At 41.9% G+C, this 22,677-nt stretch overlaps 1 protein-coding gene across 4 annotated transcripts in view; it reads right to left on the reverse strand.

The window, feature by feature from the left end:
- Positions 1-22,677, reverse strand: part of LOC121908293 (ephrin type-B receptor 1-B) — a 163,018-nt gene that overhangs the window by 93,705 nt on the left and 46,636 nt on the right. For all 4 annotated transcript variants that reach the window (XM_042428205.1, XM_042428202.1, XM_042428203.1 and 1 more), the window contains exon 2: positions 14,673-14,737. In XM_042428205.1, the coding sequence (XP_042284139.1) occupies positions 14,673-14,737 (65 nt within the window). The remainder of the gene's footprint in view (positions 1-14,672; positions 14,738-22,677) is intronic.

The following is a 22,677-nucleotide window of genomic DNA, read 5'->3' on the forward strand; positions in this document are numbered from 1 at the left end:
GCATTTCCACATTTAAAGCTCCTCAGCCTACAAAAGGTCTACAAAATGCCACTGCAAATAGTAGATGAGTGTCTGACAACTGTTTCTTGAATGGCCGTCAAAACCCCCATTACTCAGGCCGACGATGGGCTTTTATAGCAGGACCCAAGGCAAGAGATGTATTAAATAGTAGAGAGCAATGGCCAAATGGAACTGCTTCACCGCCACCGTGTTCCCCTCACCTTTGTCCCTGTCTATGCTCTGCTGATGCAGTTTACAACTGACTTTTTGGCGCCCTTTTCAGTTGAAGTGCTCAACTTTGAGCTTACCCTTCAAAGGAATACAGTAAGTAGCAGAGGCTGCTTCATTTTTCATGTGTTCCCGAAAGGATTCAGGGTTCTTATATAGTGTTTCCGCTAACAGTATAGCTAGGGTGTTGTGTTTACATCTGTAACCTCAAGAGGAACGGCTGGCACATTTTAGAGCACTTTCTACCTAAGAGTTGTCCTGTTCATCTATCATTGCAGGACTAAAACGTGGGTGGAGGCATACAGGAGATTGCTTTTCATACTACAGGATTAGGATGGACATTTCAATAATGAGCCTATTTGTTATTCATGACAACACAACACTGCACTGAGGCAGGGAAAGTATACCTTCATAGAATCCATTTTTTAATAATTAGGCATGAATAAATCAGCATTTAAAGAGCTGACTTTTGATAAAAGAGAGACGAAAAGAAAAAGGAATCGCACCCATGCAGGTGAAATTCACATTGACTGATTTGTAAAGGCCAAGGTCTCAGAAGGACAGTGGATTATAGCTGGACATGAAAAGCTGAAATAGGGATTGAACTCTTTATGCCCCTGCTGAAAGATGCTCTTCTCATTTTGCAAAGCTCACCACTGTCAGTAATCACAAGCCAGATAACTTTTTCTTTCCAAAGGCTGTTTCGAATCTGTCTGACTTAATGAGGACATTTGCATTTCGACCTTAGGTTCTGGTTCCTTGAAGTCGATAGAATGGACATGTCATATAAAGCAACAGCTGGTTTGCTTTGGTAACAATAACTGCAGCTACATTTACTCACATCCCCTTACAAGCCTTGAGACACATGCCTATTGTCTCTTGTAAATTCATATATTTTGAAAGCTACGCCTCATCTCCCCCCTCACACATACTTACACACACACAAACAGAGTGCAGCCACTAAAATATGCAGTGGCATGATTGCTATTATCATTTCTGATCAGCTGTGTTATTGAATGAGGGCTGCTGTCAGGCCAGTTGCATGGGAATGATTATTTTGCGGGCATCTGAGGCCTAGTTCCGCCTGGCTGAATGTGATGGATGGGGAGGAAATGGTGATGTCTGAAACACTCCCAGTCCTGCCAGATCCCAGCCACTCTATAATTACAGTCACACAGTTTGACTGAACTCAAATAGAACACTGTCCGTCTGTCCGTCCGAGTCAGAATGAGACTCATTGAAGATTTGCTCCCTGACCACGCATGTTCTGATCAATACGTTTACACATTTATCAATACGTGGGGTTAAGCAAGCAGGTTTATGTTGATGTTGCTGGATGTACAAACAAAAACTATACAAGGCTTTTTTTGTTTTTTTCGGTCCTGATGATTTCCAAACTATCTGAATGTGCATTTATGCTGTGTGAGAAATGTGCTGCGTTGACACATTATTTACAATTTGGTCACATTACATGCTCTCAAATGTCTTTGATATGCCATTTTTCTTAGATCCTGTAAGTGATGCACATAATGTGGCATCATGCTGTGCCATTCAAGTGAACAATCCACCCAGGCGCCTCACTCTCCCACTCTTTCATCCAACTTTTGTAATATCATTATTAACACTCCCATTTTCAATTATGTGCTGGTTTCTTTGAAGCAGTAGACGATCTGCTGAGCTAAAGATGTAGCTGGTATATACAACCCTCCTAGATATTGTAGCTACTACATGCAGTCTTTACTGTGTACACTGAAGACGGCAGGATGAAAGTGAACATAAATGTGTTTTACTCCACCCAAGAAGAATAACATTTAAATGTTAACTGCATGCAATTTAGTCTCATGGTTCCCACAGAAGATTTAAAAAATGTGGACCTCATTATTAATACAAGCATTATTCAAGGAGATTGGTGGGTGGTGGAGCAGTTACAAGGCTGCTTGACACTGTAGGTAAGAAAACAGAAACAACTGAATATACATGAAAACTGAATTGAATTAGTTGTACTGAAAATATTTGAATTATATTTTGCATCTGAAAAATGTAATAGTTGGAATTACAGCTGCAAGTTTTTGAGTAAATGTTTTACATACATATTCTACTGCACATTTCATATGTTGGGATATCAATATAAAAACTGGCAACTTTAGTAGTAATTCTTTTTTTTTTTGCTTTTTTAATTGACTCAAAAAAACAAAGTCACAAAATACAGAATTATGACAATTAATTAACAAAGAAAAAAAGCAATAATTCTAAACTATAGAAAGTAATTTTTACTCTCCAATTATTCATTTTGACTGCAGAAATAAAGAAAAGTACTAATATTATAGTCCTTTTAAATATGTTCTTGTTTAAGAGCTTTATACAATTACCCTAATTAGATTTGAATGAATAAACCTACAAATAAAGCAGTGAAAGGTTTGGAGACCTTTATTAAGTCAACTGGTCTTTAAATGACAACAACAAGGTTAATGTAATCGTGTTGAAACACTGAGAACTCAATTCAACTTTATTTATATAGCACTTTACACACAACGCAGTTGCTTCGAACTGCTTTATAGCAGATGCAGAGGAAAACAAAAAACAGAAGAAGTAAACAAACACAATAGAAGAGAAGAAAAAGGGAAAAATCAGTGATGATAAATAATAATAATAATAATAATAATAGAAGAGGCAAATGGTCACACAGAGCCCATAGTGGCAACACAGACCTACAGAGACTTCAGGAGAGATACCTCAGCTGGTTTAGTTAGGCACAGTTTAAAGCTAATGAGTAGAAGTGTGTTTTAAGATGACTCTTGGCAGGAGGAAGAGTATTCCATAGTTTTGGAGCTCTGACAGTGTGATATGGGGACAGAAGTTCTGTGACGTAAAAGGGGGCGAAACCATTTAACACCTTGTAAACAAACATCAGGATTTTAAAATCAATTCTGTAGCTTACAGGCAGCCAGTGTAGGGAGGCAAGAATGGGAGTAATATGCTCCCTCTTTTTTGACCTTGTGAAAATTCTTGCTGCTGCCTTTTGAACTAAATGGAGACAAGATAAACAAGACTGAGTGACACCAAAACATAATGAGTTGTAATATTAAAGGTGGAGGATATGAATGTATGAATGACTTTCTCCAGGTCAGAAGTACAGACAACTGATCTGAGTTTGGAGATGATGCGGGGCTGCATGAAGCTTGATTTTACCTGATTGATTTGTTTTTGATTGAAGATTTTTTGCACATGATTTAACAAAAGGGGCCAATGGGCCAAGATGAGGAAAAATAATGTTGGTCAAATGCTGTGGTCCAAATAAAACAATAGTTTTATTCTCATTGCAATGGAGAAAGTTTGTAGCCATCCAGGATTTGATGTCTTGAAGACAATTATTGAGGTCAGTTAGTTTGTTGTAGATATAAGGCTTTAGGGGGAGGTAGATCTATGTATCATCCGCATAACAGTGAAAAGAAATGTTATGTTTTGAATAATGTGGCCTAGTGGAAGCAAATACATGGAGAAGAGGATAGGACTGAGTATGGAACCTTGGGGGACACCACAGGACATGGGGGTAGAAGAATGAATGAGAATGAGTTGCTAACAGAGACACTGAAAGATCTGTTGGATAAATATGAAGAGAACCAGGTAAGGCAGAACCCCTGCCTATTTGTTTAACCTGTGAATGAGAACAGAATGATCTACTGTGTCAAAGACTGCAGTTAGATCTAGGAGCAAGAGGATGGAGCAGTTATCTGAGTCAGAAGCTAGAAGGAGATTGTTATTCTTAGTAATGCAGATTCACTACTGTGAAGAGCTCTGAAACCAGATTGGAAATTTTCAAAAATACAGTTTTGAGCCAAGTGGGACAACAGTTAGTTAAAAACTACTTTTTCAAGGATTTTAGAAAGAAGGGGAGTTTGGAGATTGGTCTATAATTATTGAGGACTGAAGAATCTTGATTTTTTTTAAGTGGCTGGACCACTACATGTTTGAAAGATTGGGGAACATGGCTTGTTTCCAGGGAGCTACTGATAATTGAAAGAACGGGGCCAATGGTGCCAAAAACTTTTTTGAAGAGTTTAGTTGGAATAATGTTGAGAGAACAGGTGGAGGTCTTGGTTCTGGTAAAGTGATGGAGTTAAAGGAATTTAGAACTGCAGTGTTCTCAGAGGAGATGGATAGGATATTTACAGGTGGACTAATACTAGCTCTGATGTCAAGTACTTTGTCTCTAAAGAAGTTTAGGAAATCCTCACATATAGAGATGCTTCTAAGCAGGGGATGGGAGTGGAGGAGGTGACAGAGTTTAACACATTAAAAAGTACCCTTGGATTATGACAGTTTTTGTCAATAAAATTGGAAAAGTATTGAGCCCTGGCATTTTTGACAGCTAGCTGGTATTAATCCAAGAAACCCTTCAGAATTTGAAATGAGATCTGCAATTTATCCCACTTCCACCTCTGCTCTGTCCTTCTGCATGCTCTCCTTATTTCTCTGTTGATACTGTTATTAAGCCAAGGTGAGGCCAAAGGCTTATGTTTTTTAGTTTTGACCGGTGCAACAGCGTCAAGGGTGGCCGAACAGTATTGTTGAAAAGCGAGACAAGTTCTTCTGTGCTCACATAGGATGGAGCAGCCTTGGTACTGGTAGTTTTGAAAAGTGAGACAAGTTCTTTTGTGCTCACATGGGATGGAGCAGCCTTGGTACTGGTAGTTTTGAAAAGTGAGACAAGTTCTTTTGTGCTCACATGGGATGGAGCAGCCTTGGTACTGGTAGTGATGGGAGTCTCTCTATAGGCTTCTGCAAACCTAGTGGCAGTGAAACAGTTTAGAATGCAAGAGCAGAGAACAGCAGGGCAGACAGGAGAAGCGTGTGGCAAATTGAGGTCAAAAATGAAAATCCTCTATCACAGGGTTGGATATAGAAGCTTCTTTCACACATAGTTCCTGGTAAATTACTGGGATAACCTTTCAGGCATTGCTAGTGATTTTCACTATTCACACATGTAGCTACATTCAGGAACATTTCCATCTTGTGGCTTTTCACACATGCCATGGCAATGCCAGAATAGACAGAACAACGGACAGTCCAGTAGATGGCGGTAATGCAACACTCATGGATGCCAACTGCCATAAAACTCAGAGGAAGAATAAGATGAGGCGAGGCTCTCTTATTGTTTTCAGGAACATGACGGGTGATGAGCTGTTTTTGTCCTGTTCTTGTAATGTATTTAATATTCAACAAGTTTGCGCGACAGTAGGCAACAGGCAACAGTAAACAAGTCGCGGATTCAAATACATCATCAGCGGAATTTTGTAATTGGTTTGTTCACTCCAAGTGAAAGCGCCTTCCATCAGATGGACATAACCCTTTATGTGCTTGTCCCTGCAATGTTACTGCTTTTATTCACAAGACAGCCATACCAGCATTTTCCCTGAAATGTTACAAGGTCTTGAGGTGGGAAAAAGCAGAGCAGATTTCTCTGAATATTGTTACCTGCTCCCATTCACACATGACCCCATGCAGGAAAAGTTCCTGAACATTTCAGGGATAGACTGCATATGTAAGAGAGGTTAGAGAGACCTGAGGAGAGAACTAAATCTAGGGTACGGCCTTTAACATGGGTTGGGCCATTCACAGATTGTTGGAGACCAAAGGATTCAAGTAAATTTATAAAATCACGGGTCATTGCTTCAGGGGGACAGCAAATGTGGATGTTGAAACCTGTGAGAATGAGAATATTGTTGTATTTCAGAGCAATGTGGGAGAGATCAGAGAATTCACTGATAAAATCAATATTGGACTTGGAGGGTCTGTATACTATTAGGCAGAAGACCAGCAGCATGCCATCTATCACAAAGGCCAGAAATTCAAAAGATGAAAAGGCCTATACAGATCATGGAGCACTTGGGGGCATTTTTGTGAAGTATGGCAACCCCACCACCTTGTGCATGTGACCTGAGTTGATGAAAGTGAGAGTAGCCTGAAGGAGTGGCATCAATGAGAGCGGAGAGGTCATCAGGGGTAAGCCATGACTCAGTGATTGAAAAAAGTTTAGATTTTGGGAGACAATAAAATCTTGACAGATAAATTATTTGTTAGACAGTGATCCCACATTTAGCAGACCAAATATGGAGGGAGGCGAGGATGGAATTATAGTGCGTGTAATAAGATTGTCATAATTTACTGAACGGGGTACTTTGGAGATAGAATTACAGTGTTAGACAGATTGGGATGTGATTTACAGGTGGAGCAGCTGAATGTGAGTTTGACAGTCTATGCCCCATGTGTGGTAGGGGATAAATTTGGCTAGATTCATTTTTAACAGGGACTGTTAAAAGGATGGCAGTGAACATTATTTTGATTGTATGTGTGGATTACTTTATGGTGGCATGAACTGTCTCAAACAGTCATTTTGCAAGCTAACCAACGCATAGTCAATGTTTGCAGAGAGCAGCCTTGCCCCATGCAGGTTTGGATGAAGTCCGCTGGTTCTGTACAATTGTCTGCGGTTCCAGAACAGGTCGAAATTGTCAATAAAATCCAGGTTCATTCATGCTGCACTAGTTCTCCTTTTAGCAAGTTGTACTGACAGTAAACTGGAAAAATGGCCACAGAACTGCCCGAGGGATGGGATTGCACCAGATATAAAGATGAAGTGTTGAGGGGCGAGGCAGAGACAGAGATTGTGGCAGTGGCAGATCTGATTGGGGATGCACCTTGGTGCTCCAATTATGTTGCCTGGGGTGGCGAAACTGGGAATTCCCAGGCCATGATGTGAAAGAGGAGCCAGTTGGGGTGATCACAGAAGGATCAACGGTTGCAGGATGGGATATGGCCTCTGCAGCAGAGGAGGAACCCAGGGCGCTGTTGCCATTGCAGCCAGCAGTGGACTGAGCGGGGAAGACACAAGCAGCCATGGGCACAGTTCTTCCAGACCTCGGGCCAGCAGCAGGGTGCAGGTCGGTGGCTACATCCATGGAGAGATCCGCTGGATGTATCAGCTCTTCACTCAGTAAAATCGCGAAGGGATGTGAAAGATTGAGGGGAGGTGGTGAGAGCTGTTTCCTCAAGACTTGTACTGTATCTCATGATGCACCTGGTAACACCCACTCAAGTACCTTCAGAGAAACCATGTTTCTGACACTGCCTCAGCAGGGCTTTCAGTTACCAGTAGCAACATTAGCCTGAGTCACCCAGTGAAAAAGGCTCAAGCCACGTATTGTGTTGAAATCTGATAGCTTCTGCAACCTTATGGATCTATTGTGGAGGATGATAAGGAGGAAGACTAAATGATTCACCATCACTGTGTATATATATTGAAATTGGAGATGTGCCCTGATGCACTACAAGGTCTGTAAAGAGAAGAAAATAAAATGTTAAAAAAAGAGGAAGAGGAAGAGCAAGAGAGACTCCAGAGAAGAATCCACAGAAGGACTGCGTAGAATGTAAAGAGTAAGAGCTTAAATAATTTAGAGTGGACGGGAGGTATAAAAATAATGAACAGAAATGGAATGTGATAACAAGGGGTAAAGGGAGTGAGAGAAACGCAAGGGGAGAGAAAAAGAGTGAAAGCTGTCACCCCGCAGGCTCCCTGGCCCCCTATGGCCCAAGGCGAGGCCATTTAGGGACAAATCACAAAGAGCGTGTCAGCAGGGGACCGGTGAATGGCAGGGTATCAGAGCTTTTGGGTGCAAAGGGGCCCCTGCCTGTCTGAGCGTATGTATGAATGTGTGTGTATAAAAATCCTGCAAGGCATGACACCTGACAGCCCTATCCTCCAGACACAAAGACACAGAGGGGGAGGTGGGGAGGTTGGTAAGGTGAAGATAGAGCAAAAAGGGAGTCAGAGCTCTGAGACAGACAAGCTGGAGTAAAGAAAGGCAGAAAAAAAGGCACGGAAACAGTGTGGTTAAAAGAATGGAGGTGAAGAATGGGAGGGTTTACTGCTATTTCTGCCAGCTTTGTAGGACTGCTGAAAAAGCAGGTACTGCAGGTACTGAGGTAGACACACTCCCACATATACAAGACTGAGCCTCCAGCTACTGCTTCACACTCCTCCAAATTCACACGAAATTAAGGATGGACTAATTTCTTCTTTCTTTTTTTGCCCTAGTTCTATCACTTTGTTCTTTTATTTATTCTTTGACTAAAAAAAATGTCCTTGGTTCCTAATACATCCAAGAGAATTCTTACATGCGAAATATGGAACAGAAATCCACAGGAAGGAAATCAATAATTGAGGTAGCCACATGTTATTTCGTTTCAAAGAGGGGGGGGAAGAAAATGGGGAAATGGTAAAAAATGAAGAGTAGAGAAATGTGGCACACAATATGAAACCAGCCTAGTTTATCCTGTAACTACATCCTGTTTGTGTTGTACACTTACTTAGATTGTAACTACGTGTACGCTGTGGGCGTGTCTCTGTGCAAGTTTTGGAATCTAAATGAAATCCTTCCTTGTAAAACAAATGTTTAGAACTAAAATACGATATGGGAGTGGTTCTAAAGACAATAACCTAACAGACAGGCATCCAAACAGACACACAAAAACAGCCAAAAACATAGACATACACACACAAAAACACACACAGACAGAAAGCCAAAGATGTGTTGTGATCTAAGCAATTCGTTGTCTTACCATTCTTCATGCTGAGCAGAGATGTCTGTCTGAGCTGCGAGCAAATTCAACTGTCTGGCTACACACGCTCAATGACGATAGAGGCAAAATGAAACAGGTCTCCCACTGGTATGACAATGTCTGGTGTGCATGTGTGTGTATGTATTTGCATGAATGTGCACAAATATTCAATTCATTTTTAACCATAACTCATTCCTGAAGAATTTAAAAGGAGATAGATGTGTGAATGTGCAAACGAGTGCATTTTGTCTGCGGTTTTCATCAGCTTATTTGTATGTGTGTGTGTAAGCGTGTGTGTGTGTATGTGCGTGCATGTAATGAAGGCACTCTTCTCACCTGGCCGCTGAAGCGCAGCCATCATGACTCACTGTCGTTTTTCTCCTCTCATTCCATTTCAGCTCCGGCTCTCCAGGTTCAGAGTTCACCTCCATCCCTCTGTCTCTCTTTCTTATTCCCTCCCACTCACCCTCCATCTTTTTTCCTGTCCATCTCTCTCTCTCTCTGACTTATTATCTACATTCAATCAATCCTTTTCTCCTTCCTCTTTCCTCTTTTTCACTTTCTTCACTTTTCTTTTCTCTCCCACGTTCCCTTATACCCATTGAGCCACTGCTTGTCTGTCTGTCAATGTATGAATAATTGAGGTGTATTGAGTCCGGTCAGCAGATGGTGAGATGGCTGTTATGGATCTATCTGTGCTCTTTAGGAATCGCTGAGTATATACTGACACCTGTCCAGTTAAGGCCCACAGGAGCTTCGCTGAGGCACAGCGCACATCAGGGAGCTAGGCTGGGCACATCCAGATACGCCTCTCCTCTAACGGCACCTGCACTTGCACACGCTCACATCCGCAGGTGCAGATATGCAACAGCACACACAGGCACTTGAATTTATGCCTGAGCACACACAAGCCTACATGTAGAAACACAAGTGAGTGTAAATACAAACAAACATGTCAGGATGAGATCTATTCTTTCTCCAACCGTTCTGTTGCACCTGCTACAACCAAAGCACTGATGGCTTTCCCCCCCAAATCTCCTTTTTATCTTTCTACTCTCGCTCCGCCACACCTTTTCCTGTCCGTCAGCGTTTATCCCCTGCAGCCCTCTCACTGCTCACTTGGCCCCCTCTTTATCCCTCTCCTCCCCAAGCCCTTGCGACCACACCAACTTGCCCTGTTTCTCCGCGCTTGACAGCACCCACAGCCTCTGTCAGCGCAGCCACCGCCACCCCACTGACCCCATAGCGCCCCGAACCCCCCCCCCCCTCCCCCGCTCCCCCTCAGGCTGTCCCCCAGAGTCACATGAGTTAGTCCAAGCTCTCCTCCACGCACACACCCAGCGATATGTTGAAGGGCTACTTTTTCTTTTTTTTTTTTGGTCCTGTTCACACACAATTGATTTCTTACCCTCTCTTGCTCCGGTTTCTCCTAATCCCTCCCCCACCCCCCTTCCTGATCCTGTAACCCCTTCTGCCCCTCCGCCAGAAACACATTTCTCTTCCCCTCACCTCTCACCTTTCATCTCTCGCCCTCGTCCCCTTCCACTCCACACTCCACCTAATCCCATCAGCCTACTCCCAAAGGAAACCAATTTTTAGCTGCTTCCCCTTTTTATCTAAATCATTCAAGAATGATGCAGAAATAAATTGGAAATAAAGAAACTTGTTTCTCTTCACTAAATGATTTCCCCAATGTGCATAACCATGCACATTGTCCACTTAACACCTTTTGCTAAGTGGACTGAGTGCCAACATCTTTTTGTTTTTGCCAGAATCACCTGCATTTTTTTCTTTCAGAGTGCTCACTCTTTTATCCCAAGCATCTGAATTGAAAATCTACTAATTTACAAAGTTAAAACACTCATAAATTTCATTTTTCACAAACGGAACAATAACAGTTAAGGAGAAAGGGGTTTCATGTTGACATCAAAGCATTTTGCGGTAAAAATTATGGAAAACTTTAAATAAGACTTCCTCTTTCAAAATATTTGTAATCCAACACCCCAACTTATCACATTCCTTATCCTCTTCTCTGCAACAAGATAGTGTTTACATCATGCATACAGATTACTGTGATAGATGAAGCAGGAAATTAGATAACATGTTTCTATCCACAACAAAAATAGGATAACTCAGGCTTTCATTCAATTGATTAATAATCTGATTTAGTCCCTGTCCCTTATCATGTCTTCAACCAACATCGGCATTACTTAATAGTATTAACCGTACATGTTATGTAAGGAATCTATGTAGCTTTGGTAGAAATACTTGCATGTTAAAACCCTTTTGGTGAAGTGTATATATGACCAAGAAACAGGCCATGCAAACGCTATATTTTCTCTGGCAGAAATATGGTTGTGTTAACTAGTTTAATCACTTAACCTGATCAATAAAACAGGGTTTAGATGATGTTTCAGAAACCAGATAACTGTTGAAAGCTCACAATAATCACATTACTTATAAGTGCATGCATGAGGTTAGTGTGTGAGTCATTGTCTTCCGTGTCTGCCCTGTCACATCACTGCATGGCAAGGTCGAGGGGCATTTGCCTTTCTGGGACTCCATATTTTATTTATCATAGAGTAAGTGTGTGTGTGAGAGGAAGACAGCAAGAGAGAGAGAGAGAGAGAGAGAGAGAGAGAGAGGACTGACTCATAACGATGAAGTTGAGACAGAAACAGAGAAAAAAGAGATAAGGGGTCTACTGAGGGAAAGAAGGAATATATCCAACTGAAATGAAATAATACAGCTGGAGCAAGAATACACATTATCAAGGAATGTAATAGTGTTTGCCGTACACATCTGTTTGCCTTCTGAGCTCTCCTTCTCTCTGGCAGATGTGAACATACGAGCATGCAACCATATACCGCCTCTCTATTATATATTCAGATGGCCAACCCTGATATGTCCTCGTGTTTACACCACTGGAACTAATGACACTGCTTCTGCAATCCTTCTAAATTAACCCTTCAGGTCAAACAAACACAAACACACACACTGGCACACCTATACACTTCTTATGAACTCCTGAAGGAGAAGGAGCCAAAGGAAATGTATGAAAGGTGTGTTCACCTTTTCTCTTGCTCAGTGTGCGTTGAGGAGGCAGTTATCAGGTCCGCAAAGAGAAGCAAATTGACCACTTAGCCACTGGCTATACCTACAAATATACATCATCATTAAGATCATACATGTCAAAGTGCACTGTACACTCTGTATCATTACATTAACACTACTGTTCACACCCCCTGTAGGCTACATTCATGGTTACGAGATATTTTTAGGTTTCACCTTCCACTATGACTTGTGGCTGAGGTACAAATTATGCTCATTACATGAAATATAGAACACTCATTGAATACACATGTCAAATGTATGTAATTACTGATTGAAAACTTGGTTTCCAAGTCAACCACATGGTTCATCTGTAAGATGACAGTTGTATATTTAGAAATGATCTGTCTAGGTTTGACATAATTATATCTTCAGACCAACATTAGCAGTGTGTGTAAAACTGTAGCCTCCTCATTCATTAGAATGAGACCAGCAGGGTGTCAACACAGAGGGCTCCAGCAAAAAAATGCAGGGTGATCTGGAATCTCGCCGCAACGCAATGAACCTGCGAGGTACTGTGTTGACCGATGAAACAAGTGCAAGCACACATTCCTGGTAGATTACTTCATAACATGAGCAGAATATTTCTGTTGTTTAGCTCGTGACCATCACAATGAAAGATAAAATTGTTGCTGCCATGATAACTTTTCAGATTGTCTCTGGGTATTATAAACCATTGTGCAGCATTTTGGCATCTGATAAGACTTCAAATTTTCAGGTCAGTTACTGAAACAGGACTTCCTGGATCATATTTCATGTCTCGTCTATACCTGAAGCAACACGCCTCCACCAACACAGCTCCCTGCATTGTTTTAATGCAGGGCTGATTTCAGTCTGGATGCCCGCTTAGACTCTAACACAACAGAAATCCATTAAAAACCTGCGGAACTTAGTGTGTGTAAACGTGCATGAGTGTGAGTGTGAGGTAGTGTGTGTGAGAGTGTGCAATGCTACACAATCACGCTGCATCTCGTACAATCTACCAGCAAGGTCAAGGCAGCAGCATAGCAGGGTAGGTTCTACTAGTGAGCCGTATGAGTGTATTCTCCCTACAGCAGGTCTCTCCCTGCCTGAACCTTTACAACAGGAGTAGCTTAAAAAACTATGCTCAACACAGACAAGAGGCTCTGTGTGCCTGGAGGCTTGCTGAACTGAAGAGGCCGCGATGGAAATAGCATTGTAGATGTCTCTACTCACTAGGTCTAACTGAATACTTCCTCTTTACATCTTTTTCAGAGAGAAAAGATATTACAGAATGACACATCTATGAAATGATTGTGTTTATTCCATTGCATATAAAGTAAGTGTGATGGAACCTTGTCAGTTATGCGTTGACTCAATTTAGCAATTAAAACGAACAAAACAACAACAACAACAACAACAAAAAAACGTTGTGTTTCACAGCATTCAGCGTGAACAGCACCAAGTTTAAGACCAACATGCCTCATCCCAAAGATGAACTCAAAATCTCCAGATTTGGAATGAAGAGTATGTTTTTTCTGGTGATTAGTCTGCACACAACTCATGTACGTTTGTATAAAATGAAAATGTTTTTTTCCACAGCATAACCATTGCACCAGATGCTAAAGGACATTCCTTCACTGGTGATTCTATAAAATTATATTTGGCGTGGTAAAAAAAAGTGGCAAGGCTAATTCATTATTTTGCTAGCTGAGAATATCAATATAATGTTTCAAGGATAAATGTAATTTATACTAGCAATACAAGTTGACAACAAGATGCCAGCAATGAGATCCTGTTGCGCACACACACACACACACACACACACACATCATATAATGTCCACACTAGTTTATTCCAGGTTTCAGGTTGTTTTAGTTAGAACTCCTTTGGGCTGCCACACTCTCCAGTGTTTAAACAGAGCCAAAGCTCTGTTCAAGAGCAATAAAGGCTCCCTTTACACGTGTGTAAAATGCCTCATAAAGACCCAAAGACCCAGAAAATGCAAGAAACATTCATTGTCCTGGATACCTCCTGCAAGATTCATGCTATCCATGTTGGGCTGTAGTCTTTCATACATTTCATTCACAATTATTGAATTACAGCAGTGAGAACAAGGTCTTAAAATTCTCTTTAGGTCCATTAGTGTAATAGGGCAATCATACTTCTGATACAGTGATTCTTTCAAAAAAAAAAAAGAAGAAAAAAAAAGAACACTGTTCCTATTCTGATGACTTGGCACTTTCTTCCATTTCCACTCCTTTCATGTGCATGAAACTACCTGAAAGTTGAAAATAGTTCCCTTAAAATCTGAAAAGCTCTGAGCGTTTCCATCCTCTTAGCTCCTCCTCCCCCGTTTCATCCTCTACTTCCCTGCATAAATGTATCATTACAGTATCATTATGTCTATGGTATCCCCCCCAGCTTCCATTTACAGGGACTTAGGTACTGTGTTCTGGGGCTTACGTGGACCCATTATGTCATTAAGTCATTATGAACCGGGACAGAGAGAAAATAATACCCATAATAGAAGCTACATTGGGCACTACTTAAGTCTATACTCCCATCCTGCCTGCCTTCCTGCCTATTTGTCTGTCTGGCTGTGGATCTCTGTATGTACACTGTGTTTCATGTTACGCATCTCCCTTCCAAATTATCATCCTCCAAACAGAAAGAGTTTGAATAGAAACTTCTGAAACTGTTTTTTTTTTATTTTACTCAGCATGCGTATGTGTTGGCAATCACTGACTCACCCCAGAATTAGGATATGCTGTCCAGCCTAGTTCAGCTGTGGCCACCCGAGTGTCCATCACGGTTTCTGCAGCAGAGAAAGAAAAAAGAAAAGAGAGAAGGAGAGAGAGAAACAGTGGTTAGCCTCAAAAAAGCTATTTTGAGTATCATCCCACAGAGTTGAACTGCATTCAAGCCCCAGTGATCACTTGACACTATCATCGATGAACAGAAAGGAGATGAATCCTTCACAGCATTTCATCCATCTCTGCTAGGCTCTGTTAAGACAAGAGACATGGAAACAAAACCTTGGCACTTTGCTGCAAGGAATGTCTGAGCCTCTGTCATGCTGTTAAACGCTGAGCTTTGTACTGTGTCCTCTCTGTGTGAGCACAAAACTACAGTATGAGCATCCTGTCTTTGTTTGCGCTCGTGTGTGCGCATGTATTCGCACGATATGCAGCCATTTGTGGAAAAACGTGTGGATATTTTTGTGTTTGTGAGTCTCTGTGCTGAACTTTGTCACATTGTTTAGCCAAAGAAAGCTTCACACATTCAGAGGGAGCCATTCTAGTATGTTTACTCCTAGTGGGAATGTGGCCCTAAAAACTTCTACGGGAGAGGTACGGGAGGGGCACACAGTGTATGTGAGAGCTTTAATGAGAAGCAGAAAAATGTCTTTTGCTCCACTGTTTGTCTAAACATTTGCACAAAATCCCCAAATAGATAACTATATGGTACATTGGTTGCAAACAAAAATGAGACAATAAAACACTTAACCTTAGAAAAAGAGTAGCAATTCAGCTCAGATTCAAATTGATCTCACTTTGAACTTATTACAGAGGTATTACACAAGGTGTCATATCTGGCCCCATATATGTGAAATATAAGAACACAAAGATTACCCCCCCCCCCCCCCCCCCCCCCCGCTTCCTCCCCCCTCCTTCCCCGCAATCTCTCTCTCTCTTTCTCACTGTAGACAAATAAGTCTGGCAGCTCACTCAAGAAGTTTGTTGGCCCTGTTCTGATTAATATCTGCCTTGTTGGCACACTGACTGAAATCTAGAAACCTGATATAGCTTCAGGAAAGAAGAGAGAAGTATGGCACCATGATCCACTGGCCTCTCCACTCTGTCTCACACACACACACACACACACACACACACACACACACACACACATACAGATTTATAGAGTGATGGACTAGGTGACATGTTGGCCTTAGCAGTGTAATGATAGATTCATAATTTTCCCTGTAACAGACAGTTTATTCTCCAGCCTAAACCCTCAATCTTACTGACAGTGAACCAGGGCACATTTCACATTTTTTTGATTTCCCACAGACACAACATGCCCTCAATTGTTTGTTGTGTCCAAGACAGATAAAAAACTGGGAGACAGAAGAGTGAATGGTATGTCTGGGTGATGATCTGTAGTAGATAAGCAGGGTGTGTGGGAATTTTCGGAAGAACTGCGATTGCTGTTTCTATGGCTTGGACATCATCCACTATCACAGCAAACGGTTGGCTAGAGACACCCGCACACGTTGTTGATAAGGGAGAAATCTCACTGATTAAATGCAAAGACACAGCCAGCAGACACTACTCTCGTTCAAGAAGAGGTCCCAGCCCTCCGTGCCCTCCCTGTACCTACTCCTCCACAGGAAACACACACCCGCAGCTGTTGCTTATTTGGAATCTCACTGAACTTGCAGTGATTTAGAAATCATTCCAAATGATGGAGCACTCGAAGCCCGTCATCTGCAGTTCAAGTGGTCTTGCTAAAAAAACAAGTACACTGAGGATGAGTGACAAGCCATCCGTAGGAAGGAATGAGGTCTTTCATTCTCAATCTCCACTTACTGGGAGAAACTGTCCTCAGACATGAAACCAATTAGCCTAGGTAATTCTGCTACACACACGCAAGCTCTCACACATAGACAACATTAAGACACACACACACACATAGACAGAGGCTGCACGTGCACACACTCTCACATTCACCAGCCAACTCAGAGAGCAATTTTCTGTGTACACCTACAGTGACAGCCTTGTTCACACCCAGCTTCCATCACAGTATTTCAATTTCCCTAAGATCAGCCTTGCCTTGTCTAGTTTCCACAGCCAGCCAGCTACAGCCTGCCTGCCTGCCTGTGCGACTTGCTGTCAGCTGGGGAGATAGGAGCATGAAACAGCCCTCAGCGCCAGCCAGCATTGTGGGGACTGCCAACCCTTTCTCAGGGGAAATCACAGAAGCTTTAGTCAAATCACACAGGCACTTGGTAGGCCATTTTCCATTTCCTTTTAAAAAGAAAGGAGGAGGGAAAGGGGCGCAAGATGCAGAAGGTGAAGACAAAAAAGGGTCAAAGGCCCATGGGAGGGATGGATGAGCCGCATCATACGACCTAATGTCTAACATTAGCAGAAAAGGAGAGTAGCAGATGAGTAAATGGAGTATGCTAAGTGGTTATTAGCAATGGGGTGGGGCTCACACAGCCTTCATGCCACAGCTCACACACCTGTCCACTGGCACCGGGGATTTGGAAAATGTCCCTTGTGTATGCGGATGTGTGTGAGTTTTAAATGAGCTGTTTTGTGGACCATTCATCCATTTAATCGTAAGTGGATTTCAAGAGTTTCATTTTAAAATGAGCTACCTACATTAATTAGAAAAGCCGGCTCTTTCAAAATTACAAGAGGCACATTTTGGTTTATTGCTGAAATTATAAGTCCTATGACGGAAGCTTACAAAACAATTATGTTTTCAGAGGAATGAATCAGTTATATATATAAAAGCTAGAACTAACTAAAGGACTGTTGGTCCATTCTATGTAAGAACATATTTCAGAAAAAAGATACAAATTAATGTGTTCATTTTAGGATCAAATACTTCTCTAGGCCTGTGCACACTATTCAAAAAATTATGCTATAAACTTATTAATTTGCCTTTGAAGCAGCTGGGACACTTATTTTCTCTGATTCAACTCTCCTAAATGTCTGTGGGCTCCAGTAGTTTTAGCCCGTGTTGCTCCTCAGCTTAGACAATAAAACCCTCATAAAAAACAATTAGTCCACCTTTTCCCTGGCTCTCTTGTTCTGATGGCAGTTATATCTGACCACACATCCTGTTACTCTCCTTTCAGTCATTTGGAAGACAAGGAAAGACACCAGCTTGCTGTAGTCCCTCATGTTTGGAGGGTAGCCCAGAGTGTTTTCTCCTGCATTCATATTCTGCTATGTCAGCTCCACCTGCAAGCTCCAATAAATTAAACAGCCAGGTTCACTAGCAGTTCAGTCTGTGGGAAAATTATTAACACAGAGAGCTTAATGTTGACTATGTAACCATGGCTCATAAATCTATTGGAAAACAATAGCTTGTAGGTGTCAGGGTAGCTGGCCTTAAATGGATTCAAAGAGCCGCAAGGCTGAAGGATGTATTGTGACTACATTGCAGAATATTAGTTACTCTAAATCATACAACGGATGTGGGTTGGCTCATTGTGTAAGGCTCATTCAAGCTGATGCCCTGCCAATGCACTAGTAAAAACCCAGAAGTCACAAGCCCAGCTAAAACCAAGGCTAAACCAAGGGCCTACAGCTTCCAATACTGGACAGCACAGCTCCTTCTCATTAGCAGAAAGTGATAGATCAATACCAAATGGTAGGCTGTTTCCACAGATAGAGAGAGAGGGATAGAGAGAGGGAGGGAGAGAAATTATAGAGCAAGAGACTGCATTAAACATTGATGGGGCCCTGCGGTAGAGATCGATAAGGCAGCCCTCTTCACACAATTACACGTCAGCAAGCAGACGCATGATACATCACATAGACACGCATGATTACATATTGCTAGCACTTGGGCCGAAGAACATCTATAGAATGGGAGTTCAGAGAAGAACGTACAGCAGGGATGGATTGCCCAATCGCTTCAACCTCTTTGAGCCTTTATGTATGACTTTAATTCTACAGTTTGCAAGTCAGAACGGCAACATGTCTATGTAATTCACCCCTTTGTGGCCTGTCTGTGTGATTGTATGGCTGTTGGTCGATAGAACATGTGGTGAAGCGCCTCTCTGAAGCTCCCTGGCTCCTTAGTCAATACTGCAGACAATTCTCTGCGGATTTCCCTTCCCATCCATCCCATAACACATCTTTTCCATTCATCTATCCTTTAACCCCCTCCACTACGTCCTCCTGTTCAAGGATGCTGGTACACTTTGTAATTCAATGAGACAATCATGTCCAGATGCTGAATGCTAGGCTGAGAGGGCTTTCTCTTTGTGATTATAGCAACAAACTGAAATAAGATCCGAGGGCCTTGAACATTATTTAAGAAGGGCCTATCTTCTCTCAGAGATGGAATCAAGATGGGAGGACAAAGAGAGAGATATCGAAGGGAAAAGACAGGCAGAGATGAAAAAGCGAGAGGAGAAATCAGCGGGATTGAAATGAGCACTTAACAATGATGAAGCCCCATGGTAGCCTGCTGAGCCTGGCATCTTAATACAGGGCTGAAAACAAAGTGACAAACAAACAAGAGTGAAAGCTGCTGCGTCTCCCAAACTAATCAGCCGTCCACTCGGGGGATTTATGAATAAAAAAGAAACATTTTTGACAGAGTGAAGTATTTTTCGAAGAAATCGAGTGGAAATTTCTCACACATACAGTCAACTTTCAGTCACAGCACCCTGGGAAATCGCAAAAAAAAAAAAAAAAAAGATCGTTTACTGGATTGGGAGTTAGGACCAGCTTAAGTCCAGCACTGTTGACAGCATTGAGCTGATTGTAAAACTAGGAAATGGGTTTATGGCCTAGCGCTGCTTCAGGGTAAAAAAGAATACGAGAGAGGTGATATCTCTGATTGAGTCACCGTGTTCAACAGAGAAGACAATCCTTGCGAACACAGACGCTTTTCTAATCTGTACCACACTAAAGCTGTGTCTGTCATACTGAAGGGTTTTGCTTTAAATAGAAGATACAGAACAGTCAACAGAAATACATCAAAAGAAATATGTTACTTCTATGTCTCCCCGCAGACAGAAATGACAATGTGGCTGATTTGAAAACTGAACAGAAAATAATCTGCCATCCTCTGAGACATTAGCGCAGAGTGATGGGATACACAAGTCCCACATCACTGAGCCACAGACAGAATTAAATGAACAGGCTCACAAATGACTGATCACACACATGCAAGGACACACACACACACCCACACACACACAACTGTATTAACAGTGTTCTGGGCTCGCAGTCAGAGTTAAAATAAAATTTTCTGCTTGAAAGAGGACCAGGTCACTATCAGAGACAAGAGAGAAATCCAAGAAAGATGTGAGGAGACGCAGAAGAGGTAAGTGACAGAAGCCAAAGTGAGATCAGCAGCAGATGTTAGGTAGAATTCCTCACAGGAAAGTTAATACACATGCAGTATCTGCAGAAACTGATGAAATTATCCTTTCATCACAGCAAGGTGACATTCTCCTGGCCTCACACATCTGGGATGCCATGTCGCATAAAACTTAAGATTCAACCTTGCGGCACTTGGTGAACACCAACACTCTCGTTCCCCACTATTACCGGTTTGTAATAGAGTTTCTGTGGGAGGGAAGCAGGAAAATACAAGAGCCCACCCTGAGGCGGGGTTGGCAAACATAAGACAGGTACACATGCAGTGAGTGCACACACAGAGGCTGGTAACGGCAGACTCATGCATCTAATCATATCTTAGTGGTCAGTCACTCACTCAGCTATTGGTGTAACACAGAAACAGCACATTTATACATAACCCCTCACTTCACGTCTCTCTCACTTTCTTCTTTTCCTCTCGCTCTCTCTCTCCCTTTCCCTCCCCTGGTCAGGGGAGAGAGGTTAGGCACATCATTTGCATTCATTAACATTACATTAGCAGACAGAGTGATCTTTAGAAACCAGGCTGCTGGAGAGTGTCATCTTTAATTCATCATAACCCCACCACCCACCCCTCTCGCTCCCTTTTTACCGCTACCTTCTTCTCCTCCCTCTTTCTTCTAGCACTCATCATTCCCTCCTCTCCCTCTCTCCCCTCTTTCCTTAATCCCAGCGCATCCCATCTCCTCCTCTTCTCTGCGCTGTTTCTTCACTCTCCATTTACCTCTGTCTTTCATCTTCTTCACTCTTCCTCCTGTCTATTTTTTTTTTTGCCTTCTCGCTTCCATTCCTTCCCCTTATCTTTCTTTCTCTCTGCATCCTGTTAATGACAGGCTACAGTTGGGTTTGATTTTTCTTCCTGTGTGCCTTCGGAGCAGGGTAGGAAGAAGAAGGGACACACCCAAAAACACACATATGCACATTTCAGCCTTCTGGCTGCATCATGCACCTTATAAGAATCAGTCTGGGAGGTAAGACAAAGTGGGGATCACTAGGCTTTACACATGGCTCTGTGGTGTGACCCTATGGCCTTGCACTAATTACAAAAGACGTTGGGCTTCCAATTAAAGGACTCATCCTCAACACACTCACACAAACAACTTAAAAGCGCAAACGCAGACATATGCACTTCATATTTCTTCATTTTCTAAAGCTTACATATAGCAAGCAAATGTCTAGCTACTATAGACCTAACACAAATATTCTCTATGTGCATGGATGTATATGCATTCACATGCATGTGTGTGTGGACATGCATATGTAAATGTCAGAAGTACAGTTTTGTATGAGAGTGTCATGTATGCACAATATTCTTTAAGCACACAGAGTTGGAACTGCAATTGAGCTTATTACGCTGATACATAAAACAAGCACTGACTGGATGTGCAGGTGAGGAAACCAGTGCTCTTCTACACTTTAACCATTACCAAAGACAGATTGAAAGAATCTAACAAAGAATTAGTCCCATATGGGTCACTTAAAACAAACAACCTCATTACTTTTAGCGTAAGAGCAAAAGATTTCCAATGATTCTTCATCCTCCTCTGCACATAAGAGGAAGACAGTAAGGAGCAAACATGGCTAAACCACACAATGGAATGGCTACAGAGTTTATGCTAAACACAGATCAAGGTAAGCTGAACAAATCAAAAATATTTCATACACTAAGTATTGTTTTTAGGCCAAACAGTGCGTATATTGATATTTCCATGAAAAGGTTAAATTATATCAACATAATCTGGCAAAAAACAGTGTTCAGCGTTCTGACAGAGGATATGCCATTTCAAAAGTCTCCTTTTCTCTCTACTCCTGACGCACACAGCAGAAATATGATCACCCTCCATGTAGTCTTTTGGAGTGAGCCTGGCTGTGATGACACCGCTTAGGGAATTCTGCAGTTACTTTATTAGAGCATCATTTAAGGTTTTCTTTTACCCTCCTCCTTGAGAGTGGAAAATGCACAGGACATATGTGTGTTCATATACAGACACAAGCATGTGGATTTATTATACACACAATCACTGACATGTAGCTTCCGGCCAGATTTTCGCAAGCTGTTCAAGATTTGTACTGTACATCAGTGCTATTACAGTAACATACAGTATCTTGAAAAATCTGAATATGAAAAAAAAATTCTTTTTCAGCATAAAATTTTGAGCAAGAAGAAAAATGTTTATGTCATGAGTATTGAACGTATTACTGTGCAAGGTTAATGCTTACATACATACTTATCAGTTTGCCAAACACGTAGTGGTGAGAAACTCAATATTAAACTATTCTACATACCTCACAGTAATGAGCCCAGGATCTGCTAAGGTTTGCTGTAACAGCAGACCAGCAGCAGTGACCAAGCAATAATCCAGATGGAAGCAGACTTAGCCTCCCCCAACCATCACAATACTCATTACTGCTGATATTACCTCAGCCAGCCTGTCTCCTTTTAAGAAACCTGGCAATTTGCTGCAGTAAAATTAGGTAATTACAACTCTTATCAGGCTCCTCACCTCACAAAACAGCATTTAGAGAGTGGGAGACTACTCCCCAATGGTTCACTGGTTGTGGAACAAGGCTTTGGCTGGCTTCCCAATCATTCAGCCACGCCCACCCACTGTCATTTATTCTC

Source organism: Thunnus maccoyii, chromosome 12, assembly GCF_910596095.1.
Source record: "Thunnus maccoyii chromosome 12, fThuMac1.1, whole genome shotgun sequence".
Lineage (NCBI taxonomy): Eukaryota > Metazoa > Chordata > Actinopteri > Scombriformes > Scombridae > Thunnus > Thunnus maccoyii.